This window comes from Rattus norvegicus, chromosome 4 (genome assembly GCF_036323735.1).
Source record: "Rattus norvegicus strain BN/NHsdMcwi chromosome 4, GRCr8, whole genome shotgun sequence".
Taxonomy (NCBI): domain Eukaryota; kingdom Metazoa; phylum Chordata; class Mammalia; order Rodentia; family Muridae; genus Rattus; species Rattus norvegicus.
Window position 1 is genome coordinate 32637166 of NC_086022.1, and position 24746 is coordinate 32661911.

General features: G+C 37.0%; 1 protein-coding gene and 2 non-coding genes across 4 annotated transcripts in view; all 3 read right to left on the reverse strand.

Moving 5' to 3' along the window:
* Positions 1-24746, reverse strand: part of Calcr (calcitonin receptor) — a 75121-nt gene that overhangs the window by 21211 nt on the left and 29164 nt on the right. For both annotated transcript variants that reach the window (NM_001034015.1, NM_053816.2), the window contains exons 4-8: positions 11940-12018; positions 7289-7442; positions 5834-5944; positions 3460-3572; positions 1892-1983 (exon numbers count right to left, since the gene is read on the reverse strand). In NM_001034015.1, coding sequence (NP_001029187.1) covers positions 1892-1983; positions 3460-3572; positions 5834-5944; positions 7289-7442; positions 11940-12018 — 549 coding nt within the window. The remainder of the gene's footprint in view (positions 1-1891; positions 1984-3459; positions 3573-5833; positions 5945-7288; positions 7443-11939; positions 12019-24746) is intronic.
* Mir653 (microRNA 653) lies at positions 10233-10329 on the reverse strand. Its single transcript, NR_032751.1, has one exon. It is a non-coding gene; the product is annotated as a microRNA 653 (primary transcript).
* Positions 10874-10979, reverse strand: Mir489 (microRNA 489). Its single transcript, NR_032105.1, has one exon. It is a non-coding gene; the product is annotated as a microRNA 489 (primary transcript).

Consider the following 24746-nt stretch of genomic DNA (forward strand, 5'->3'; position numbering starts at 1 on the left):
CCAGATGTCCCAATGGAATCCTTCTTTTATCATCTCCATGATTACCTATGTTATTTGTTTGTTTGCTTTGTTCCTCCTACTTATCTCTGAGCCACATTTATTATTTTATGTGGTTAGAATTATAGAGAATTTTCATTCTTTTACTTTTCTGTTTTTTTTATTAGAAAAGAACTCAAAGGTGGGCTTTTAGCATCATGCCTTTTAATCAAAGCTGTTGTGAGTCATGATGATTTATTTATTTACCATGGTGAAGAGCAATTGAGAAATGAAGAGACATTCCAAAATTAATCATGTGATGTGATTACTCTGCTGTGTTCTGATCATTATAATTGAAAACACTCTCCTAATTCTAGTAATTAATTCTCTGTGTCTTGTTGCTTTATCATCCCTTTTTATGTTAAACCTTTTGTGGAAGGAGCTTATTGATAATTTGTTTATGTCATTTACTGTTCACTAAAAACTGCTTAGGTGTAATACTCCATAAATGTAAGAATTGTGAGCATGATACAGATGAAGATTTAAAAGGGATCAAGGAAATGTAGTCATGTGCTCAGGATGTATTTATAGGTAATTAGTCTCCCTTGGGGTTAATTATATTTAGTATTATCAAGAAAATATTTTAATAAAAATCAACTTAGGATTCTCTTATACTATATATTTAATGACACGAGTCACTATATATTTAATACCATGTAACAGCTTTTAAGCAAGGAAGATTATTTGGATTTAAAACTCAAGAAAATCTCTTTATAATTTGTGTCATTCCACAGTCATTAGTAGTATCAACAGTAATAACTATAATAACAATGATTATTATATCAAAGACATATACTGCATTTATTCAATGACAGTCAATAATCTAAGTATTATTTGATTATAAATAATCAGATTATTTCTACTTATTTTTTTTAGTTTATTGCATTTCTTAACTATGGTGTCTCTACAAAGAATATATATGTGGCTTACTTTAAATTTATACTTGTAAATTTAGGTAAAGCAACTAGTGAGGCATAAATTATGAGCGCTTTGTTTTGATAATAATTCATGGTATGTATAATGTTTTTAACTTATTTTTATTTGATCCATGTGTGAAAGTATTCCTGTGTGTGGAGGGCTTGAGGTTACAACTGTGCATGGGTGTGGAGACTGGATACCATATTGGTGTCTTCCTGGGTTGTTCTTTTCTTTTTGTGACATGGCCTCTCACTGCACCTTGAGATTGCCATTCCAATGTGATTGGCTGGACACTGAGTCCACTCTACCCATCTTTCTCTACTGATTTTCCTACTGCTGGGGTTACAGACAAGCTATGCATAGCTTTAAAATGGGAGCTGGGAATCTGTACTCAGGTCCCCATGTTTCATGGTAAAGCACTTTACTCATGCGCTATCTCTCCAGCCCCAAGAATTTTTAACTCATAATTGGGCAGTTGCATTTGAACTTGAGGACTTGTGAGTGAAATAAAATAGAGGATAGATACTTTCTCATCAGTCCATGATGGAACTGGGGTCAAAGGAACTTTAACTGTATGACCACAGGGTTCTTATGGGTTTGAAGAATTACTACAGGAAGGAGGCACGTTGCCTTTGAAGATGATGAGGACTCCATTTTGTTCCTCTCAGGTAGAGTTAAAAGTGTATTTAGCTAACTTAGGTTTTCTTGCTAATTTATCATGCTCAGTGGCACATGTTATTACAATCCCTATAACTGTACTCTTTCAAGATTAACTGCTATGTATGGAAATCGAAGATGATAACTTTAACGACAATTAATAATCAATGGGAGATGGCACATCAAGAACTTTCCTTATGGATATTGTCTTGCTAGGAACAAGACACAAAATAAGGCTGATACAGGAATAAAAAAGAAGTGATATTTTAAATGTACTTACTTGAAAAACAAGAAGATCCCCATGGAAGCAATCAGAGCAGCAATTGACATGGAGTGGCCCACAAGTGCTAGGTAATAAAGAACGTATGCATTCTAGAAGGAAGAGTTGGAAAAACTTCTTGTTAATAGATGACCAGCTATTGTGGAAAGGAACAACAGTTTCAATTTCTTAAAGTAAGTATAATTTAAATGTTTACTCCTTGAAAATACATCTTAAAATTATAAAAACTATTTCAATGGATGAAATTATTTTTTATATAGTGGTTTACATAGAAATAAATTGAGCCATTTTCAAAAAACAAAACTCTTTGCAATTAATATAATTCAAAACATTGAAGAAGTGATTTCAAATGCATTAAAATGTACTGTCCCTAATCTTAGCAGGCAATCCAGGTAGGTTTTTAAGTCCTGGGGCTCTGTTATCTGCAACATTTTTTGTTTAGTCCACTGAAGGATAGATGAATAATCTCTGGAAATTCTTCTGACCCCTGACGTTTAGGGTGACAAGGAGAGACAAAAGAGGTAAATAGCTAGGTTTCTCCATAATTTAACTAATTAACACTAATGAAGTTCTCCTAGACTTCATTAAATGAGTAGACATGTATTTATGATGTAGAATAGCTAGGCAATTTGTTAAGGGGCCACTGGCTTTAGTAACTCCTCTGTCCTTGTCACAGGTGGTCCACCAATCACCTGGTCACCACGTAGCTTGGTTATGTTGTGATTTGCTTGGGTTTTAATAAAGAAAGGCATTCTTGTATCCCAAACTTTTCAACAGCAAAACAAAGCATGAAGTGCTTTTTAGTTTCTGATTTGGTAAATAATTAATGCACAGGCCTCAGTTTGAGGGAAATGATTGCCCATGCTACAGCTAGGAGGATTGTTCAGAGATGCTCTTTATAGCTAAATATTGATGTTATTTCTCCCATCTGTGGGGGTAAAGGATATGGTGGTAGATTTAGCAATCTTTCAGATTTTAAAGGAGTTAAAGGCAAAATAGTATCTGTTTCTTTGCTCAATAGACTTAAATAAACTTTTTTTTAACCCAAGATAATACAGACATTTCATAGCATGTAAAGGCACGAGTATTGACAAATCGGAGTGGACACCTCTGAAAACTGTCTGAACTGCCCTCACTGTATCAATGGGAAGATGGGAAGCTAAAGTCATATCCAACTTGGGCACTAAGAAAGTAACTTTAGTGGGTTGCTCTCTGATAATTGGAGGTTCTGAAACTCTCCCAGGAGGAGAAAGATATTGATGAGTTCTTTCAAATGCTGCCTAATTTCTGGCACTAAGGAAATCCCATCTTCTGCTCTGTGGAGAGCTGTTATATCTGGCTTGATTCCGATTCAAACAGAAGTATTGATGCTGAGCACCATCAAGGAAGGGAATGCTATCTTTTTCTGACACCCCTCAGAAATCCTATTTCCTCACATGTGTTAGTTTTATAGTTACTTTGTTGGTTTTCATGATTTGGGGCAGGGGGATATTTTATAGTTTTATATCTATCTCCGTGTACGAATGGTGGCATTCCCACCCAGTACAGAGATTGGAAGTAGAACTTACATGCAGTTTGTCAGGAGTGAAGGCATTGCACAGAGTGTAGTTGGACCAGGTTCGGTTGCTGTCAGGGTGTCTAAACCACTCTCCATTTTCATCGCAGTATTTTGAAACCTTTTCTGTTAATGGAACAAAATGGTAATGGATTAGTATATCAAATACCAACAAGAAAAGCCATGGCTTAAAGCTTACAGGCTGTGCCTGAGAGTGAATCAGACCGTAAAACTTGAACGTAGAGAAAACATGGACCATCACGCCACTCAGACATTTAATGTTAAAAGAGTGAATCCAAGTGTTGGGCCTGACAGGCCTCCTTGGTAAACATTCCTGTTTACACTATAGATGACTCCTGGGCAGTGCATTCTCTTCAGAATTCCAATACTGACATAAACTCTTTCCCTATTTGCTTTTGTGTAGAATCTGTATGCTTCCATGTTTCCTGTACAAGTGTAGTTGTGTGTAAAAATCAGGGTAGATGTGTTTTGGGATTTCCTCAATTGTCTTCCACTGTATGTTTTGAGAAAGCATCTCCCAAAGAACCTGGAGCTCACCCACTTGGCTAACTTGGATGGAACCTTTTGCTTCCACGTTCCCAGAATTAGGATTTAAATGTGTGCCCCTGTGCCCAGATTTTTATGTGGCTACTGAGGAACAAACTCCTGATTTCACAGATTTTTTTGACTAAGCCTTCCCAGTCAGTCCAAACTGTCTGTCTTCTATCAAGCATTTCTTCAAAACTGAAACCTCTGACATTTCATTGGAGCATTGTTGTGTTAGATATAACCTTGTGTCAATAAAATCATAAAGAATTGAAATGTGCTAAGAAAGACACATCGAAGATGCTCTTTTTGTTAGAAGTGAATTTGTCTCTACCTAAGATGGCTCCATCTAAAAACCTAGACTGGAAAGATGGAGCTATGACTAGAAATCTCTATTTTGCTTATCAAGACCATGCTTTTTAGTCAATATTTATAGCTACTTTGGCAAAAGCCCATTGCCACTTTCAAATGGCCTAGCAGATCTCTATTGTAGGAAAGATTTTTGTGCTGGTCAACTTACCTTCAGTGCAATGACAGATCAAGATAAATGAGGCAGCATGTGTTGGGAAGAGGTAATAAAGGCCTGAAGGATTCTCATTATGGAGCATTTTGGTTCCAATTTATAGGAATGTAGCTCAAAGTAAGGGCACCATACAAAGCCCATTCTGCCTATGCCACCCTTCAGAAGGAGATTTCTAGAAGTGTTTGGCCAACACTGACATTTATTTTATTTTGCATTGGTTTAAAAAGAATTTCTTGCAATTAAACTTTGATTATCTCTGTTGTTCTGGGTTAGGATTTTGACTTCAATAATAAGTGAGAAATTTCCTCAAGGGAGCCCTCAAAGTATCTCCCAAGCCTTGTCTCGGTGAAGGGCTTATATATTGCTCTTATGGGAATTCCAGAGACACTTAAACACCTGTGGCCAGGTCAGATCATATGACCCTTGGAAAACAATATTATCTTCTTCTAGAGACTTACATAGTGTGTCTGTAGCTGATCTTTAGTTTCATCATCTGGGCATTGGTTCTAATTAAGGCTTATTTAGCCTTTTCAGTATCTTCTAGATTTAACTTAATGGGAGAGATTTTTTTTTCTTCTAGGGTGTCTGAGTAAGATTTTTCTGGATCTGATCAGGCAGATCTTGTAGTGAGCAGCTACACCCAATAGACCTCTTCTTACCAGGTGCACCTGGTGCTCTGCTCCCTAAAGGTCCACTGTTCAGTACCGTTATTTGAGCCTGGCAAGCCTTGATCGTGTCTATACCAGGATTTTCCCCCACCTTTTATTAATTAAAATTACCAAATCCCATTTCCTTCTCACACCTCTCTGTCTACTGTATTGAGGCTGGTAATCTATCTGCACACCTTTGCACCACTCCTGAGTATTCATCGCGGAACTGCCTCAGCCCTAGACCTCCACACTTGTATACGTGAAGACTCTAAAATAAATGACATCGGCCTTTTAAATTTCATACCACCCAGAACCTGACCCTCCTAGACTGTCCTCCTCGAGCATTCCAGGTTGGTGTCTAACGATACCTGTGTGATGGGGTGAAGCCCTGAAAAGACAATGTGCCCTCTCATAAAGGTTAGCGAATGTGTTCCAGTAGATCTCGACATCGTGTACTGAGTGGATTCCCTTGCAGTATGATGTTAAATATTGTCAGTTTGAAATGAAATAATAAATATGAAAAATGCTTTGCAATGTGGAAGGTGATGTTTGGTGCGACACACCGTTATGTAACTTCAATAGCTGAAGTAGATTTTGTGTCCACTTGTATATTTAACACATTTTTTAAAATTCATAGCAAAAACATAAAATGAAACTAAAGCCCGTACCTGTTGGGTCAAAGTCCGGAAAGTAGTCAGGGCAGTGCTGATAGGACATTACACCAGCTGGAGTGTCGTCCCAGCACATCCATCCATCCCAAGTTCGGTTGCAATATGGACCTGGGGATGCGGGAAGAAACTTGCACTGAAACACGTGGCTTGTGTGAAGGAGATTGTTTTCTGAGGAGATCAGAGAGGTTGGATCCTATCGCTTCAGTCAAGACTAATTGTATTTCAAGTGAGCCATTCTCGTTAATTTTCTTTTGAAATAAACATTCAAAGGATGTTGGTATATCTGTGGGGGAAAATCTCATTGGAGGGCAGGCAGGGTTCTTGTTTTAGCTTTGTAAGAGGCTCTGAGGTTGGGCTTCTCATAAGGCGAGCAGCTCCAAACAATGCACTTCTGTCCATTTATTTAATTGTAGAGGAGATCGAAAATTTAGCTCACAAACAAACAAAAAAAAATCGAACAGGCTCTGAGGTATGTTGTTAAGTTTTTGTTTATTGAAAATTTTACCCTTTTCAAAATATTCAACCAAGAAGTTGAATTTAAATTGTAATACTTATAGTTCACGTAAGGTGAGGCACATTTTCTACCTTTACCTTCATAGCAGTGAAGAAAAATTCATCTGTGGGATTATTTATCAGAACTGATAATACAGATCGACTCCTCTAAAATCTGAAATATATTTACATAGGGATAATATATTTTCTAATTTAATAGAGCATATCATTGTGCTGCATCTGATAAATCTTTTTTAGTTATCACTAGAGCATTATTTCACCATTTTCCACCTTTCTAAGCTTTGTCTTACAGTGTTCAAGGCTACCTAAAAGTCTTATTCAGTCTTCGAAGATGGGTCAGAGACATGGAGGAGGATTGAAAAGGCTGTGCCAATGCTCTCCTATCACACAGTTTTTCTTTTCCTTTTCTTCTCTGGGACTTCTACAGAAAGTAAACTATACTTAGCCCTGAAAGTATTTGGGCTACAAAGATTACTCTAGAAAAGAGCACAGATTAACTATGCTTACTGAGGCCATTCCCCACAGACTGGCGATGCGGTAATGAGAGAGAAGAATTATCAGAGGTTGTCAATGAATTGGCATTTGAAGGAAAGATACACCTAATGAATCCAAACAAGACAGAGTTTGCACAGATTCTGCCTCAGGCAGATGCCCTGCCAATCGCTTTGCATTTCTCTGCTGTCGCTCAGTCCTGTACTGTTCCTCCTTATTAGGTGTGAATGCTGATTTATTGAGGTAATTTTGTCATAAGGGCTAATGTCAGCCAAAATGCTATTCTATATAGGAGGGGAATAATCATATGTACTGAACAAAACACACACGCACAGCATAATGTGAGACTGTAGATCTATTCCATTTCAACTACTCACTACTATTGATGCCTTGGGAAGAAACCGACTTAAATGATGCTACACACGTAGGTTCACATGTTTCTTTTACCTTCTCCCTCATAAGGGGGCAACTGCTGAATCCGGTCATAGCACTTGTACTGAGCATCCAGAAGCTTCTTGCGTCCAACCAAGTACAGGAATGGCTCCTGATCAAGGCCGGAGTCAGTGAGATTGGTAGGAGCCTGAAGAACTGGAGTAGGGCTCTGTATAAAAGGTACAGAGAAGGAAATGACTTAACACAAAAATATAAATGTGCTAATTGTAAAAAATACAAAAACATTTCTTTTCTCTGTAAGCAACATTTATGTAGAACTTTACATAAAATATTCTATAATGAAAATGCATCATGTTTAACATTCATATTCTACCCACTTATACTTGTATCAATGTACAGTTCATTTAACATTCATATTCTACCCACTTATACTTGTATCAATGTACAGTTGCTATTGAGAATGTAGAGCAATCATACACACTCACACACATCTTATAGTTTTGGTTGTGAGCCTAGCCTTTAACGGCTGAGCCATCTCTCCAGCCCACTCACACACATCTTAATAATCTCCTATGGTTTTAATTTATTTTCTTTGGAAAGTCTACACATAAACGGGGCAAATAATTTGATTTTCGAAACATCTCCATTTTAGACCAACTTTTCCATCTTTGTAAATCTTAAGAATCATGGGTTGCACATTTAAAAACATAGAAATTACAGGAAAAACATGCTTCTTTAGTGGACATCTTCAGCTAGGTTTTGCTCAGGTGTGGTTTGTGTACTCTGCCAAAATTTGCCTTGTGCATCCCTCGGATCAAAGAAAATAATTGACTTTAAGTTCTTCAAAGTGGCACTTGACTTACACATTGTAATTCATATTCAGTGAACAAAGCAAATATAACTCTTCAATGTTTATATTGGTACATCGGGTTTCAGAACAAGTTGACATTGCCTTTCTACTCAGTCACCATCTGCAGGTCTTTGCTTCCCATAAGTTGTGTGTTTGGACATGTGTGTACGAGTGAGGTGATCATCACTATACTGTCTCTTCTCGCTTGTAATCAAGAGTTCCGTTTTCTCAGTTGACACACCCGGTGTGCATCTTAGTAGTGCCAGCCACATTAGGAATAAAGCTTATTTATTTGTTGAGCTTCGTGCTCAAATATCTCTGATTCTGTGTCTCCCACTATGTCCGACCCTGCAATAACATGTCATCAATGTGAAGATGTATAGTACAAAATTCAGAATAGGGAAAGGATCTGGGGTAAAAATATTTCATGACAGTTACAGATACATAGAAGAATTTGAATGGGATCTTGGGTTTCTGGAGGGATCTAGAGAAGAGAAGAAAGGCTGTGTAGAGGGAAAAGCCACACTAATGTTCAGGGACTGCTATGACACTGTGGTGACATCATCATGACAAAGGGGAGTATAGTTTAGGATAGGTAAGGAGTTGAAGAAAACAGATATTGCATATTTCTGAAATACCAAAAAAATTTAAAAAAACCCATTACATATTTTGATCAATTAAGGTTTGGAAGGCAGAATTATAGCAATGTTCATTCAGCAGCATAGATCTCCACAATTCAAAGGTCGTGGGGAGAGGGGAGGCTGGAAATTGAATGTCTGGGCCATAGCACCCCATGGTAGAATAAGAGAACACAGCTCTCGACACTTTGCCATGCAGTGGAGAGATGAAGACATATCTCAATATAAGGACTGGGAGTAGTGATGCCCAAAGGGCATAGATATTTGGTCCACACTTCTGAAAAAAAGGGTGATTTCTGGAGGAAGCAATATGGGGTCAAATTAAAATCTGTGTGGGGGAAGGTGAGCACTGGTTTAGACATGCCCACAAGTTAGTTGGGTAGAAACTGTTTATATGGTGAAGACGGTGGATACTTCTAACCGTTATAACACTCCTACAATTTGAATATTGATTACTTGGTATTTAATGTATCTTAAATTTATTACAGCAGAGAAATGGATGACCCTGGTCAAATAAACGTGTGCAGCCCCTTTAACCACGTCACAAAACGCAGCTCCCTGTGAAGACTCATTTCTCACTGATTTTCAGAGAGAAATGGTTACTGAACTGGGCAAGCCAAACATTCCTGAGGATGAAGTCCTGAAGCAAACAGGTGTGAATCCTGCTTCTGTGGACCTAACTGTCTAGGAAGAGACACTCCTGACCAGAGACACCATGAACAATCATCTCCCTGCAGGACATTCTCAGATATACCATTAGAAATTAGAATGTGTTTTTGTTCAGCTTACATTTTTCTATTTTACTTTTTTAAAAAGAGATTCCTTATTTGTGTTTGTGTTTTAATATCTAATTTGCTCACATTTGTAAGGAAGTATGTGATTATATTTAAAACGTCTAAATTGATATGACTGAACCATTAAAGAAGGGAGGATGGCATTGCTCTTGTGGGATAGATAGTCAAAGTTTATCTATTTGGAAGCCATTTGGGGGCTCACTTGATTATGTTTAATTGAGTGCTATCTGTTCATTGTCTTCTAATTAAATTAGAAGCTGGAATGATATATATACGGTGAAGAGGGTAGATACTTCTCACTATTTTTAACACTTCTACTATTTGGATATTGATTACTTAATATTTAATGCATTTTAAATTTATTACAGCAGAGAAATTGATGATCCTGATCAAATAAAAGATATATATATATATTTATATATATTCTTTTTTTTACTAAAAGTCTTAGACATTAGCAATTATTTTCCTTAGGTATGGATCTTTCCAGAACCATATTCTGAATTCTGTCCCTGTATGCCTGTATGTTTGACAACTCATTAAGAAATGTTGTTGTAACAATTGGAATTCATTGGAGCCTGAGGGAAACACTATGTGTAAGGATGGGGAAATATAAAAACTCTACACTTGTGTTTTCAGCAACATCTTTATTACGTTTGACACATTGTAACATCAGTTGGAGTAAGGATAACCTGATAACTCTGACGGGAGCAGCTTCATACTTAGCAATTCTTGCAATAGTGAAACAAACCCCAGTGAACTTGTTTTGGAGCTTGGTTCAGTAGAGAATGTTTCAACACTGAAAGAATGAAAAATCAGAACCTCAGAAGTCAGATGAGCCACAGTGTTCTGGGCTGCTCCCAGCCTGGTCCTTGCTTAAGCATTGAATCCCCCCCCCCCACCAGTGACTTTATTCCTAAATAACATGCACCTTGGAATATTCCATTTGTAAATGAATGGATGGATAGATGGATGGTAGATAGGCAGATAAAAATATATAAATGCAGATAGAAATGTACAATATTTCCTAATAATGAAACTAGTACTGCTTAAAAATAACATTTATATTTAAACATTTTATACGGTTAATTAAACCTTCCTGACAATTTCATGCAAATAAAATTGCTAAGGAGATAGCATTATTTCAACAGTAATAAGGAAAAATAAAGCCAGCAGCGATGCCATGAGACAATCAAGCAATATGGAATATTTGAAGCAATTTGACTAATTCGTTATTTTTGAGCTTATACTATGAATGATGCCACAAACATATAATGACATGCTCATATAAAGGTGACAATGAGACACAAACATGTCACATGTCTTTAAAAAACCAACCAACTCACTTATCTATAATATTACTTGTTGTTCCTGTAACAGTTTAGCTGCCATATATGTGATGTCATTCTGGAATACACGAGAACGTGTCATCACGCATACGACAACCAAGCTGCCACTGTAGCAGTCAGCAGATGAGGCGCCACCAGGTCCTTTGTGCAATAAATACTATTAACACCTTCTGTACACCAGGTTGTAGGTTTTGAAAACTTAGCAGTACATTCGCGAGCACGGTTTCTGCCCTCATGGGGTTTACATTCTAAAAGGTTTAATTCATTAGGAACATGAAGGAAGGAAGGAAATGGCCTCAGACTTTGTGCTAGCGTGAATCCTTCTTTGATGTGAGTCAATCAGCCTACTTTTGGGTTACCAGAGGTTTCTGAAAGTATCATAACAGCTAGAACCTATTCTAGAATGTTGTAAGCAATCCTCTTGGGCTTAGTTCGGTCTCACTAGATCCATGGGTGATAGGGACAGGGATTTAGACCATCCTCATTTGCCCATGGTGTGTCCATACTTTTAATATAAATAGACACCAAAAGAGTGTTTTAACTACTTATTAGCCAAATCTTTATGAATAAAGCAACATGAAGCCATGTAGCATGAGTCTGATCTTAAAGGCCACAAAGTTACACAAGTAACACAAGTTACACAGTACCATTGGTTCCCAAAATACTGAAGATTCTTAGTTTTGTTCAGAAAGACATTGGAGAGGAATCAAGGGCTAGACCGACAGAGTTCACATGCTTTAAAAGTACAGAAGAGCCCAGAAGTCACAATCCAAACCCACATTTCAAAAACAGGTAAGAAATGTTATTCAGGCAAACGCTCAGCTGTCCGTACTATGAAGGCGACACAAATTATTATGAGCTTTCCCAAACAAATGGAACACAGTTGTTTACATAAATCAGGACAATAATCAAAAGGAGCAAATGCCCAGCGGACATTTCTCACATGCTCCACCAGAATGTGAAGAGGAACGCCACTTTGGAGAAGCCCAGTTTTGGTTTTCCTGTCAGTTCACCTGCACTCACACACTCCTCCACACTCTGCATGGCCACTCACAGGAAACAACAATCCTCACTCACCACTAGGAGCAGGAGCAGCAGGGTGAACCTGTTCAGGAGAAGGAACCTCATCTTCGGTTTTCGGAGGTTCCGCCTTTTCCTAGAAGGAGAAACTAAGATGTAAAATAATATAGTTCTCAGATCTTTGCACTGTTCCCTCTCCAGACGCACTACGTACGATACGTGGAATCAAGACTACTATGCCCGTGACAAACTTGCAGGTACATGCTCCACTGTTCCTTCTGTCAAGTGGGTTGGGGACCATAAGGCACTAGGAAAATTTTCTGGCCAGATGTCTCGACCATTTTTGTCAGCTAAAATGAGATTTCCTGGCTTTAAAAGGCTTTTAAGTTGAATGGAAGAGTTTAATGCAGCTTATAAGAAAGTTGGCAAGGTCTGTATTTGAACATGGAGAGGGGAAAGCCAAGTGAAAGATGTATGAAGGAGAAAATCAGCTCATGAGATACATTTTAGGGTATCAAGTGGTATATAGGTACAATTCTAATACTAACTTTAAAATTGGTATAATTTATTATTATTTATTAAAGTTTAGCAAACCATGTGGGCTGTGTGATATAAAAAAACCATTAGGACACGAAATAAATACCCACCAGAGCATTTATCAGGTTAAAACTTATTTTCACTAAGGCAATTTTGGTATTCCTTAATTACTTATCTGAGAAGCTAAGTATTGCAGTTGATGAATGCATACTACAGATAATACATATGTAACACATGTGCTATATTTGAGCTACTTAAAGAGGCTTAAGTATAACAATAAATATGAAACTTAAACTTATGTAGCTACTTTGCATTTCAGAACTGAAATAAATAGTCTAATAAAAAAGCGACTTCAAAAGTATATGTCATCAATAAAATTGGTGGAAAGCAATGGTGACATAGGAAGAAGTCACTTCACTGGGGAGGAGCAAACAGAGTCTATAGCTTATGAAAGGTCTGTAACATGAAGTCAACTCTTAAAATGATCTGAGAGTCCCAAGTCGTTTTTTTCTATAAATATGTTCCTTTACATTTCAATTTTCTATTGGGAATAAATTTCTTCCACAGCAAAGAATAAATGCTTTAGTCAAGAACTCACTGGTCCCACTCAAGAACCCCATAGTCAGAGCAGACCACTCCATCACAAATATCCAACGGTCTCATGAATGCACAGATATCATCATATATGGAAAGCTGGTAAAGAGGTGAAAATGTAAATATACTCCACATTTTCATCATTTCATCATTAGGACTTGGGAGGAAAGTGTTTTTCGATTAGGGGTGAGAGACCGTAATTCCCTCTTAACACAATCTTTGTTGTCTCCTTTGCAGATTTAAGTTTGAGTCCCTAAAGTGTGTGTTACACACTTGCCTCTGTGTGAGTGAGTTCTGTTCACTTCACACATCAGCACCACAATACACAGGGACTACAGAGTATCACTTCGAAATGCCATCTTATCTGCTGGCCATTATTCATTAGTACTGATTGATTTAATATTCTCTTTGTAAATTAGATACAAACACACATGCTTCTGTGCTAAGGTACTGTGAGGAAAGTGGGTGGACTGGGTGAGGGAGAGTTCATGTTAGGAAACTGAACACTTGGGAGAATTAGGGAGCCAGGACACATTATAAACTAAGACGTGGACAATAACTAAGATACAGTCAGGGTTAAACATTCATCAACCCTGTGAAAATATAGGCCCAGGAAATTTCTGATTAAGAGGACCAGAGTAGGGTTCATAATTTGACATACCATAGGATTGTGAAAATCAAAGACCTAGAAAGAGAAAATAAACAAAACGTGGAGGCAAGAAGGAGGGTAATTGGAGAATATTAAGTTGGAGCACAAAGCCTCATGGACGCCGGAAACAAGTCTGGAAAACAAACTTTTAAATACGTACGAAATGTACTAATTAAGCTATCCTTTGTCATTTTGCATACGTGCCACATACCTTGATGGTTTTACTTGATGCTAGTCTGGCTTAGATAATGGCTTTTTAAAAATAAATCTATGTGTGTCTGGAACCTCTTATCAATTGAGTGTGATTCTTGCTATTACTGATAATGATGCTTGTGTGTGTGTGTGTGTGTGTGTGTGTGTGTGTGTGCTAATAAAATAAAAGAAACATTGAACTTTTGAGCTTTTAAACCCTGTCCTGTTCACACCATGGTGGCAATAAGAGTCCCTATTTTCCCCATCCTTCTTTTGTATTTACCACACCAGAGACAGTCACAATTATCCACAGATTGTCTGAATAAGAAACTCGGGACCAAGCTAGGCCTGAGCCTCTTCTTTATCCCTGCCATCTAGTTTTCAGAACTATCTGGTTCTCTGTGTATCAGAGTCCTCTAAACTACCTTCCTTCTTTCCAACCTCTGGCAACAGTGTGAGGTGGTTTCACTATTGCAGGTGTTGATACCTTCTAGCCATGCCTGTTTTCCGGTGAACTCTGAAGAAGGGTCATTTGAACCCTCACCCCGACCCCTCCACCTTCCAGGCTGAGAAACATTGCTTTAAAGGATTTTCCTAGTTTGCTTCAATACTGAGACAAGCCTGTTAAGCTGCCTATTGAACTACTACTAGCTGTGTCCACAGTCCTGCTTTTATTTTAAGGACATTTTAAGTCAGAAGGAGCTTATACCTGAATGAACAACGTTAAGTAATGTTCTTTAAATATATAACCACCATTTCTACTGAAACATCTTCTGGGCAGGACAATTACTGGCTGTTGGGTACAATGTATCACTGCTCACTAGCTCTAAAGTAACCTGGCTGCTTATTTGTTTTTGTCTTTGTTCCTATAATCTTGATAAACATTGCATTCCATGTTTTCTGTTAATGTTTGCAGAAATAAAAGTGAGAAAGAATGAGGTGGGGAGAATCTATTGTATTTATGAATTCTCTCATAAAATATTTACTGAATCGGAAGCAGTGTTTGGCACTGTGGAGTCTTTATGCATTGAAGAGAACAGCCAAGTGAGTGCGATCCTTACAGGCACCTTTAGTGAGTATATGTCCTATTCTTTAGTAAGTATATATCCTACCCTTACAGGCACCTTTAGTGAGTATATGTCTTATTCTTTAGTAAGTATATACCCTACACTTACAGGCACCTTTAGTGAGTATATGTTCTATTCTTTAGTAAGTATATATCCTACCCTTACAGGCACCTTTAGTGAGTATATGTCTTATTCTTTAGTAAGTATATATCCTACACTTACAGGCATCTTTAGTGAGTATATATCCTATTCTTTAGTAAGTATATATCCTACCCTTACAGGCACCTTTAGTGAGTATATGTCCTTTCTTTAGTAAGTATATATCCTACCCTTACAGGCATCTTTAGTGAGTATATGTCCTATTCTTTAATAAGTATATATCCTACCCTTACAGGCATCTTTAGTGAGTATATGTCCTATTCTTTAGTAAGTATATATCCTACCCTTACAGGCACCTTTAGTGAGTATATGTCCTTTCTTTAGTAAGTATATATCCTACCCTTACAGGCATCTTTAGTGAGTATATGTCCTATTCTTTAATAAGTATATATCCTACCCTTACAGGCACCTTTAGTGAGTATATGTCCTTTCTTTAGTAAGTATATATCCTACCCTTACAGGCATCTTTAGTGAGTATATGTCCTATTCTTTAATAAGTATATATCCTACCCTTACAGGCACCTTTAGTGAGTATATGTCCTATTCTTTAGTAAGTATATATCCTATCCTTACAGGCACCTTTAGTAAGTATATATCCTATTCTCTCCCCACTTTCAGGACTATACAGGAGAATATTTCATCTGGAAAAAGGGTCCAACTTCCTCCTGAATTTCCAAAATTCTAGCAGCACATATTTATTACTAAAACATGGACCACTCAGGTTTTACTTTGTGATCCTGTAATGTCTCCTAACTCTGTCCTCCATCCAAGGTTTAAAAGCAAAAATCTAAATGTTCTAAGGGTTCAGTGTCCTCCATTGCCATCCTCTCTCTGTCTATATCCTGAGGAAAAGTTGCATTTTTTTCTAATTCATTATAACAAAGTAATCTAGGTTTCTGAAAACAAAATAATTTCATGCCAATAGAAAAGACTGAAAGCTGCCAGTTGTTCCTCTTGATATTCCCTAAGGAAACCATTTTAGCTTATCTACCCCGTGTAGTCTGAGCATGCTGTAAAGATAGAGGGACATACCACATGTATGTCTTAGGGATCAGCAGTATTTGCTCTTGGCTCTGCACATCCTTGTTATTCAACACCTCACATATACACAGAAAGACAATACATTCAAGGGAGAGGAGATTGGTTAAGGAGGGACACATAGTCCTTTTAATAGCATTAACATGTGGGGTGAGAAAACATTCCTTCAAAAGCTGCTATCTAGCAATGACCAGAAGGAAGAATTCAAACAAGGCAGACTCTTGGGAAACCGAACAGTGACCTTGGGAGAAATAGCCTAGATGTTGAATTAGGTCCCAAGAAAGAATTGCTGAAAAGAAATGCAGAGAATACACTGTTTTCCATGAACCACTGTAGTATCAGAGTCGGGCTAAAGGTCCGTGTTTCCATGTAATTAGTTATTTAGATGATAAAGGTAACATTTTTCTCACTTTTCATCCAGGAAAGCCAATATTCCTAATTTCGTGAAATTTGGACTTTTGAGATTATTCTAAAAGTCCTAACTAACATCAGAGTGTCTGTCCAGGCTACTGTCAGAATCTTACGGAAAGGTATACCCACTACATTCTACATTGAGACCTATGTATCCTTTGGGTATATATAGCACAGATATTGACATGATGTCTATGCTTATGTAAGATAGTTAATACAAAGCAATTGCAATATGATTTTTGAACAAAAAGGAGACGTAATGATGATGGACCATTGTCAAGTGGGTATGCCATTATTCTGAAAAGTGAATGTATTAAAAATACCTTCCAATTAAAGCATTAAATGGGATTAATTTCTGATGCAATTTTACTGAATTTAATCCTTAATTATGCTCCTACAAACGGTGAATTTTGTTGGGTAATAAACAAAGGGTAAGTGGTGTTGGTAAATAGGAGTTGAATCGTGTAGCAGACAGAGTCAATGAATTATCCTTAATTAACCCAGTTGCAAATGAATGCTTCCTCAAAGGTATTGAGATTTCTGGCCTGGGCTCCCAGTTAAGACCAATGAGCTATGATAATAGCGGTATGGCTAGGCGCCTGTCTACATTAACTCAGCAGAGGAAAGAAAACTGCGGCTGAGAATGTGGCAGACCTCCCTTTACAGTCCCTGTACTTAGTGACTGCATAGACCACTCCAGACCTCAGAAGAGTGACTTCTGCCAGATGTGGTTATTCTCTTGCTGAGGTTAGATCAGCTAGGTTCAGCGCAGAAATAACAGGATGAGAGTGCCTTCTTATTTGTGCACTCGCCAGTCAGGCATACCCAGGGAATCTCAAACAGATTGCACAACTATCAAAATAAGCACCAGAAGAGGTCAAGTCAAATAACAAGGTGAATATCTCAGGGAAATTCAGATGGGTAGTTTCTGGATGTGTAGTTCTCTCATTCCCCTTAAGTGCCTAACTGGGTTTGCAAAGAAATTCAAGGAACCTTTGTTCCACCCACTTGGGTCTTTTGCTGTATGTAATAAACACGGATTTGCACTCATTGCACACATCGTATTTTCACAATCAACAAAAATGTGTGTTAGTGATTTGGACTGAAAATAACTACATGGAGCCAGGGATATGGCCCTGCAGGTCAATGTGCTTGCTGAGTTGATTCCTAGGACCCACGTGTCAGGAGAACTGACCCCTAAAAATTGTCTTGTGACCTTGACACATTGTTGTATGTACACAGACCCCACAAAACAAATAAATTTAAGTGTAATAAGAAAAATTTAAAAATATAAACAATGGTCATAGGCAGATGACAAACACTGCCACCACTAAAGTCATGCACCACCTTTTTGAAAAGATTTCTGATCTTCCTTTATAGATGAAATGACATTTTCTATAAATCTTTAAGTTATAGACAGACTGTTACTAATAAAGGTTATTAATATTACTTAAAATAATATTAAATATTACAGCTACATTATTATAATATCATTATTATTTATTATTAATGTTAAATTGTTACATCAGCTAAGTAATGATAAATATAAAATTTCAATGTTGACTAATTTACTACATGACTCATTCAACATTATGTTTAGTGTGATCTTTTAATGCACAATTAATTTTTTTATAAATGCACTTCTTTAAGAAATACATTTTAGAATTCAATTTTTTAAGGACTCGGAGTTTGATTTGTGTTTTATCTAACTTATAATATGTAAGTCAAGGATCAAGGACTCTGCTTTTAGTTATTAAAATATCCCCCAACTTCAGATAAACTGCTGGAATTTCGAAATTTGACAAATGGTTAGACCATGTCAAGAACCCCAGGATTGTCTGATGGGTCATTCTAAATGAGGCCATCTAACTAAAAAACCATTTCTAAATCATTGGAAGTCTTAATTACGAGATGATGAATGAGATTTTTTTTTTTAAAAGTTGATAATCCTAACCGCTTTGTACACTAAGAGCATCCTGAAACCGAATTAGTGGTGACACAGAAGGCAAACAGTTTCGGTTGTAATTTCCATCGTTTACCTTCTAGCCACTAAGCTGTTCGGGACATAATGTCTTCAGCTTATAGAGGGAGACAGTGCATTAGAGAGAGACAAAGACACTCATCCGAGAACTTTCCAGTCCAAGTCTTTCAGTCCCCGTTTCTAATTTTCCCAGAACCTCGCTCTAGTTTCTTCTTGTTAGAAAAAAAACCTTCTGTTTGATTGCTACAGTATGAAACGCAATTGATCTGGAGTCTTAGCACTTTCCCTAAGACTTCTGTAAAACATGCAATCAGCAACTGTGTGGTGAGTACACGCGTGGGAGATACTCTCTCGCTGAATTAAAGGTGGCCCGAGATCTCACGCTATTCAAGATAATTATGGTTTTTTGATTGCATAAATTATTATGACTTGTGTTGACAATCTGAAATGTCCAATTAAAAGGTAATTGTGCCTGCAGAGCGGATACTCTTGGGCTCTTCTTGAAGAGCCTCACGCAGTTTGTCCGCACCTGCCATCAAGGGTATCATAGGATTCTAAGAAGAACCTTCTTTCCTTATGAGTGGCAACATAAATAATTTATGATAAGCTCCTCCCCCACACACTCCAGCAGACGATTACTGTTTCTAGGGCCTGCTATCTCACTGATACAGTAATTAAGTCTTCGTTTTGGCATCCATTCATTAAACTAACAGTACAGAATAATTGTTTTTTTTCTTTTTATATTGGCGTTCACTGAAATTATGTAGTTTTATTCCTAATAATTCTACAGTCATTGCAATAGATAGGATAATGTGAGTTTTTCGATCAAACCACAACCTAATGCTTGCCACGTGTCAGGATAGAAAAATAAGTCTGTATCCCTGCCACAGGGCTGACCATCTGTGTAGTTGGGGCAGCATCAGTTAGAGTTTCAGGCTCTATTTCTCTCATCTGAAAAATGGGCAGCATAATGACTATCTTGTAGTATAATGTGAACTTCAAGGGGGATAGCTCTATAAAGCACATAGCCTGCAGTCCTTATTCTGCATCAGACACTGGTATTTAGTATGGTCCGGGCTTATTCTATTGGTTGTTAAGAATAGCCTTCAGAAGGCTAATAATTTAGAGAGAGTCTCTCTGCGTAACGTTCCTTACAGTCTGAATATAAACCTCATTATTTCTTAAGAAATAAGTTCGCTGTCAAAGAAATGGAATTTAGCTGTAATATCTATATGCTAAGGTAGAGGTCTTAGAAGGAGATGTAAACTTCAACAGAATAAAATATCATTGATGTAGCAATATAATTTCAGTTACAAAAACATGCTAAACTTACAACCTGTCAGGTACTGCCACCAAATATATGTCTTCCTGATTTTAGCTCACTATTATATCTTTGGATGTATATAGTTTGAGGTTCTGGGGGATTCTCATATCATGGACTCGTGCCTCAAAACATATCCACGTGTTTCTGTAAGATTTAAATGCAACTTCCAGCGCTCCCGACAACCCACAGCAATATGTTTTTCATAAGTTCTTTATAAATTCATTTTTTAGCCAAATCAAATTATGCCAAATCATTTCATGATCCTATAGCTATAAATTGCTTCTTTTCAAGCTATTCCTGAAGCTGGCATTGAAGAAAACCAAAACTCCACTTACTTAAAAAAATTATAGCATACAAACTTGTCCTCTGCAGAAAAATACATACAGAAAAACATAAGCAGTGTCCCAGGAATTCACAGTGCTTTTGGTTTCCCCGTGTGTTTGCAGAAAAGCACAGATTTTTGGGTTTTAACCATCATGCATACTTGGGGGTTTGCTAGAAAGTTGCAAAACATTGCTTGATTGGCAATGATAGTTAAAAACCTATACAGTTCACTATGACATAATTATGTATAGCTATTATACATATATGTCCGACATCTGCTTATGTGTGTCTGCATTATTTGCATATATTATTTCTATACATTGATTATAGTGCTTGATTCTGATGAACATATATATATATATATATATATATATCATTGACATGTTTTTCATAATTGAAAAATCTCTAAAATAGAGATGGACCTTACAATCTGAGTTCAGTATTAAGCAAAAAAAAAAAAAAAAAAGTTCTCACGGGCAGTTTTGAGTTGAAAAGTGATTCACAAAATGTCAGTCTGAATATGATGTTTTAGGGTGCATTAAACAATTTTTCTTTTCCTTATTTTTTATTTCAATTTAACCACAGATTAGCAGGTTATTAAAAAAAATCTATCTAAATGAGTCTGAAAAAAACCTTTCAGCATGCATAAATTTTTTAAAAATAAGACTGTGGATTTGTAGTATAATTAAAATTTCTTATTTACATAAAGAACCAAGTAATGGTGTGTGAATGTGGGGTGCTTCTAATTTCCATCATTAGTGAACATTAAAGCAACTGTCTACCTAACATTTTTACCTATTAGTCTTCTTTAAAATTTTTGTTAAAATCAATTTGAGACTTGGAACGTTGCCCCTTGCTAAAAATGTAAAAATGGCTTTAATTTAAAACTTTAAAATGTTGCGAATTCCAAGTTTGCAAGAAAAATAAATAGGCCACATATCTGCATGGTTTTATACGATCCTCAAAAATCTACTGTGAACTCATTAGAATGTTCCGCTAAGGATCTGTGTGTCTTATGGCAAACATCTATTTACAGAGTTTTAACGTTTTGTGTATGTACTAATAAGGATTCACTGCTCAGAACTGACTGTAAGGAAATCATATGTCAGCACATATTTAGCTAAAAGGACTAGCCTTATACTGTTCATTACAGCAAAAGCTATCATGTGAGGACCGGGGATTGAATTTAGGCCTATGGTTTAGTTGCAAGCACTGATCTATCTCATTGGCCCGTTTGCAGAAACTTTTCAATGTAATGAATTTATCTCATCATAGTGAAGTGTTTTCTATTTTATAACTAAAGGTAATCCTATAAGTTCCTTCAAATCACCATATTTTTGAGAAGATAAGCCAGATCACAAAGGACTTCGGTAGTTTGTTCAGTGTACAAGGTTCATTTAAGGCATAGCCAGGAGCCATTTGTGACCCTGGCCTCTGTCAAGTTATTCACCTTTTCTCGTTTTCCGTGGACCCTCTCGTGCTGCTATGAAAATACAGGTAATGAAGTAAAGAAACAGGTATTTATATACATAACATATTTCGAAATGTCATATTCTCTACGCTAATATGTCAATGGCAAGACTTTTAGAAGGAAACAAAAAGCAAATAAGGAGAAAAATCAGCTTCTTTTCAGTTGGTTTCCTGACTTTTTTTTTTTCTTTTTTTGATGTGCAGGTAAATGGCTGGGAAGAAGTACATGACTTGGCCATATTACTGTATGTTATTAGAGTGGCCGCCTTCCTTCTCCTAGCTGGCTGAGGATGCTCAGTCTGTTCCTGGCTTCCTTTGGGTGAAGATGTAGAGCTCAGCTCCTCCTGCCCCATGCCTGCCTGGATGCTGTCATGCTCCCGTCTTGATGATAATGGACTGAACCTCTGAACCTGTAAGCCAGCCCCAGTTAAATGTTATCCCTTATAAAACTTACACTGGTCATGGTGTCTGTTCACAGCAATAAAACCATAAGACAGGGGTCAATAACAAAATTAGAAAAGAATAAAACTATTTGGAAATGATTCATTGTATCAGGAAAATACAGAAAAGGGCTTTGCTGTTCATCTATGTGAGCTGGACCTTTTCTGTTTATTTAAGTAAGGGATTTTGATTCTGAATGATGATGTAATTTTCGCCAAGGTGATGTTGCCAACACTGTGGCAGAGCTTGGGTGAGATGCCATCTCTTTTGACATCTATCTTGCCAATTCAGCATGCTCTGGCTTGTCCTTTGAAGATGACTGCCCATTACTCATCCCAAAACACAGGAATGGAGGCTCATAAGGAAGACTCAGTAAGTAATACTGACTTACAGGCAGGATAAAGGGAAAAGATTAGGGTGTGATTTATAGCGTACATTGGGTAATCAGCATCCCAGTCAATAGCCCTGGAGTGGCTTGCGTGTCTTTCAAGGGATGCTCAGGAGAAGCTTTCAAGGTATTTTAGAGAACATGAAATAATATAAAGTGAGACTTTATATTAAGCAGGTTGAACAGTTTAAAGAGGGTGTCATTTCAGGAAGAGGCAAAATGACATTGCTCATGTTAATTTAATAGAAAGATAATTGTGTCACGTGTTACCTGACGCTCCAGTTTTGGAAGTGCCTTTACCCCAGTTCTGTCAGCCTCCTATGTGCTTTAAAGGAGGAGAGTATTCTACATTGGTCCCAAACTGGAAGAGCCTCACACAATGCATGTAAATGTTGTAAGATAAGAGACTGCCCTTATTTTCACAGGAAACCCTGTCTGCAATTTCTATTGTAGCTATGCTGTAAGCACGTGATTATGATCAAATTAGGGTTTTAACATCTGGGGGTATACACACATACATGGATGTTTGGACATGTGATAAGCATGAGTCTTTCATGTAGTTGTTAAATAAAGTCACAATCTGAAGATCCACAAAAACTGTGCACTTATTACAACTTCATCCCACTTAATTTTAAAATATATATGATATCTATCTGTCTATCTATCTATCTATCTATCTATCTATCTATCTATCTATCTATCTATCTATATTTATATCTATCTATCTATCTATCTATCTATCTATCTATCTATCTATCTATCTATCTATCAGGGATGCTTTGATTTGTCTTCTAACTTGATCTTTAAACATCCTATGTCTGGGAGTTACAGAGTATTAAGACACAGGTCCAAGGCACAGTTTTAAGTAAATAGAACACTAGGTGTTAGTATTTACACAATGAATAAATGAGTGAACAGAAAGTTGAGGTCTGGGGCACATGAATGACTACTATTTCATTTTGAATAGTTGCTGGGAAGCTGGCACAATAAAGTGCAAATCTCCCCTTTGTGTTTCAAATAACAGTTCAATTTATGTTCTACTTTGACTCAAATAAGTATTTCTTTATGTTTACATGGCAAACACCATCCTTGTTTTCAGGGCCCTTTATCAGTGTTCCTGTTTACAGCAGGATATCTCAGGAAGTTGGTTAGCCAAACTGAACACATACATACTAACAGGCATTCAGGCTATTGTTTGTATTTTACAAAGTTAACTTCTGACAGGAACTCTTTCCATTCATATTCTTCTCAATTAGGAGGTAGGTCAACACAATCATGCTGTTTTAGGGAACCAAGGAAGCATGCTGAGAGGTTAAGGGATCCCCATAGGAAGCCCTGACAGAGGCTTTGAATTTATAAATCAAAACATTTCCACTTTATTAGATTTATAAATAAAAATAAACAAGACTACATCTTCTTTCTGTACTGCCAGACTATCTGAAAACTCAGCGGTTGACTTGTCTTTTCCCTTCATTGTTCAAAATGACATTCATTACATAACCATTTTCACCTTTTAATTTAACTTTAGTGCCCCAGCATACGATAGTGTTGGCTAGAATTTATTTTGGTGGATTAATATCACATATTGGACAGGAGGTCTATGATTTCCTTTAACATATGAGGTGCTTCTGGTCACCCACAAGTGGCATGTTTTAAAATTCATTAGAGATCTCGGACATGCTCTCCTCTCAAAAAGGTTCCAGCAAGCACAGATGTCCATTAGTCACACAGGTGCTGCTGGTTAACTTTTCTGATTGAGGAAATCAACACTGTCCATGGGAAAAACAGCCTCTCAATCTGCAGGGATGTGTGGGATTATTAGATGCTACCGAAAACATCTTCCACAAACTCTATGTACATTCCTCGGTTGGTTTTCATCATAAATATCTGATCGGTAGAAAGTTCAGCCCTTCAAGAATAATAGGTTCTTAGTTGAACCACTGCTTATCCAATGGTCTCTGGCACAGACAGCCACATGGGCAGCACCCATGAGTTTCTTAGAAGTAAACATTCTTTCCTTAACATCTGCTGAACCAGAAACTATGGTGGTGAGGCCATAGGTCTCCAAGTGATTCTCATTAAAGAAAACTCATGAATTTCTTGAAATTATTTGGAGTATTTGAAAAGTTTCTCCTAAAAATAAAGTGGAAATGCACAAATTAAGTTATTCTACATTTACATTTAAGTAAGTATTTTTTGGCTATAGACAGGATTCTTAACTTTCGTCTTTCACGTATTTATTTTGAATTTATTAGAATTAATATAGGTGAATTAAGAGTTCATCAGCAT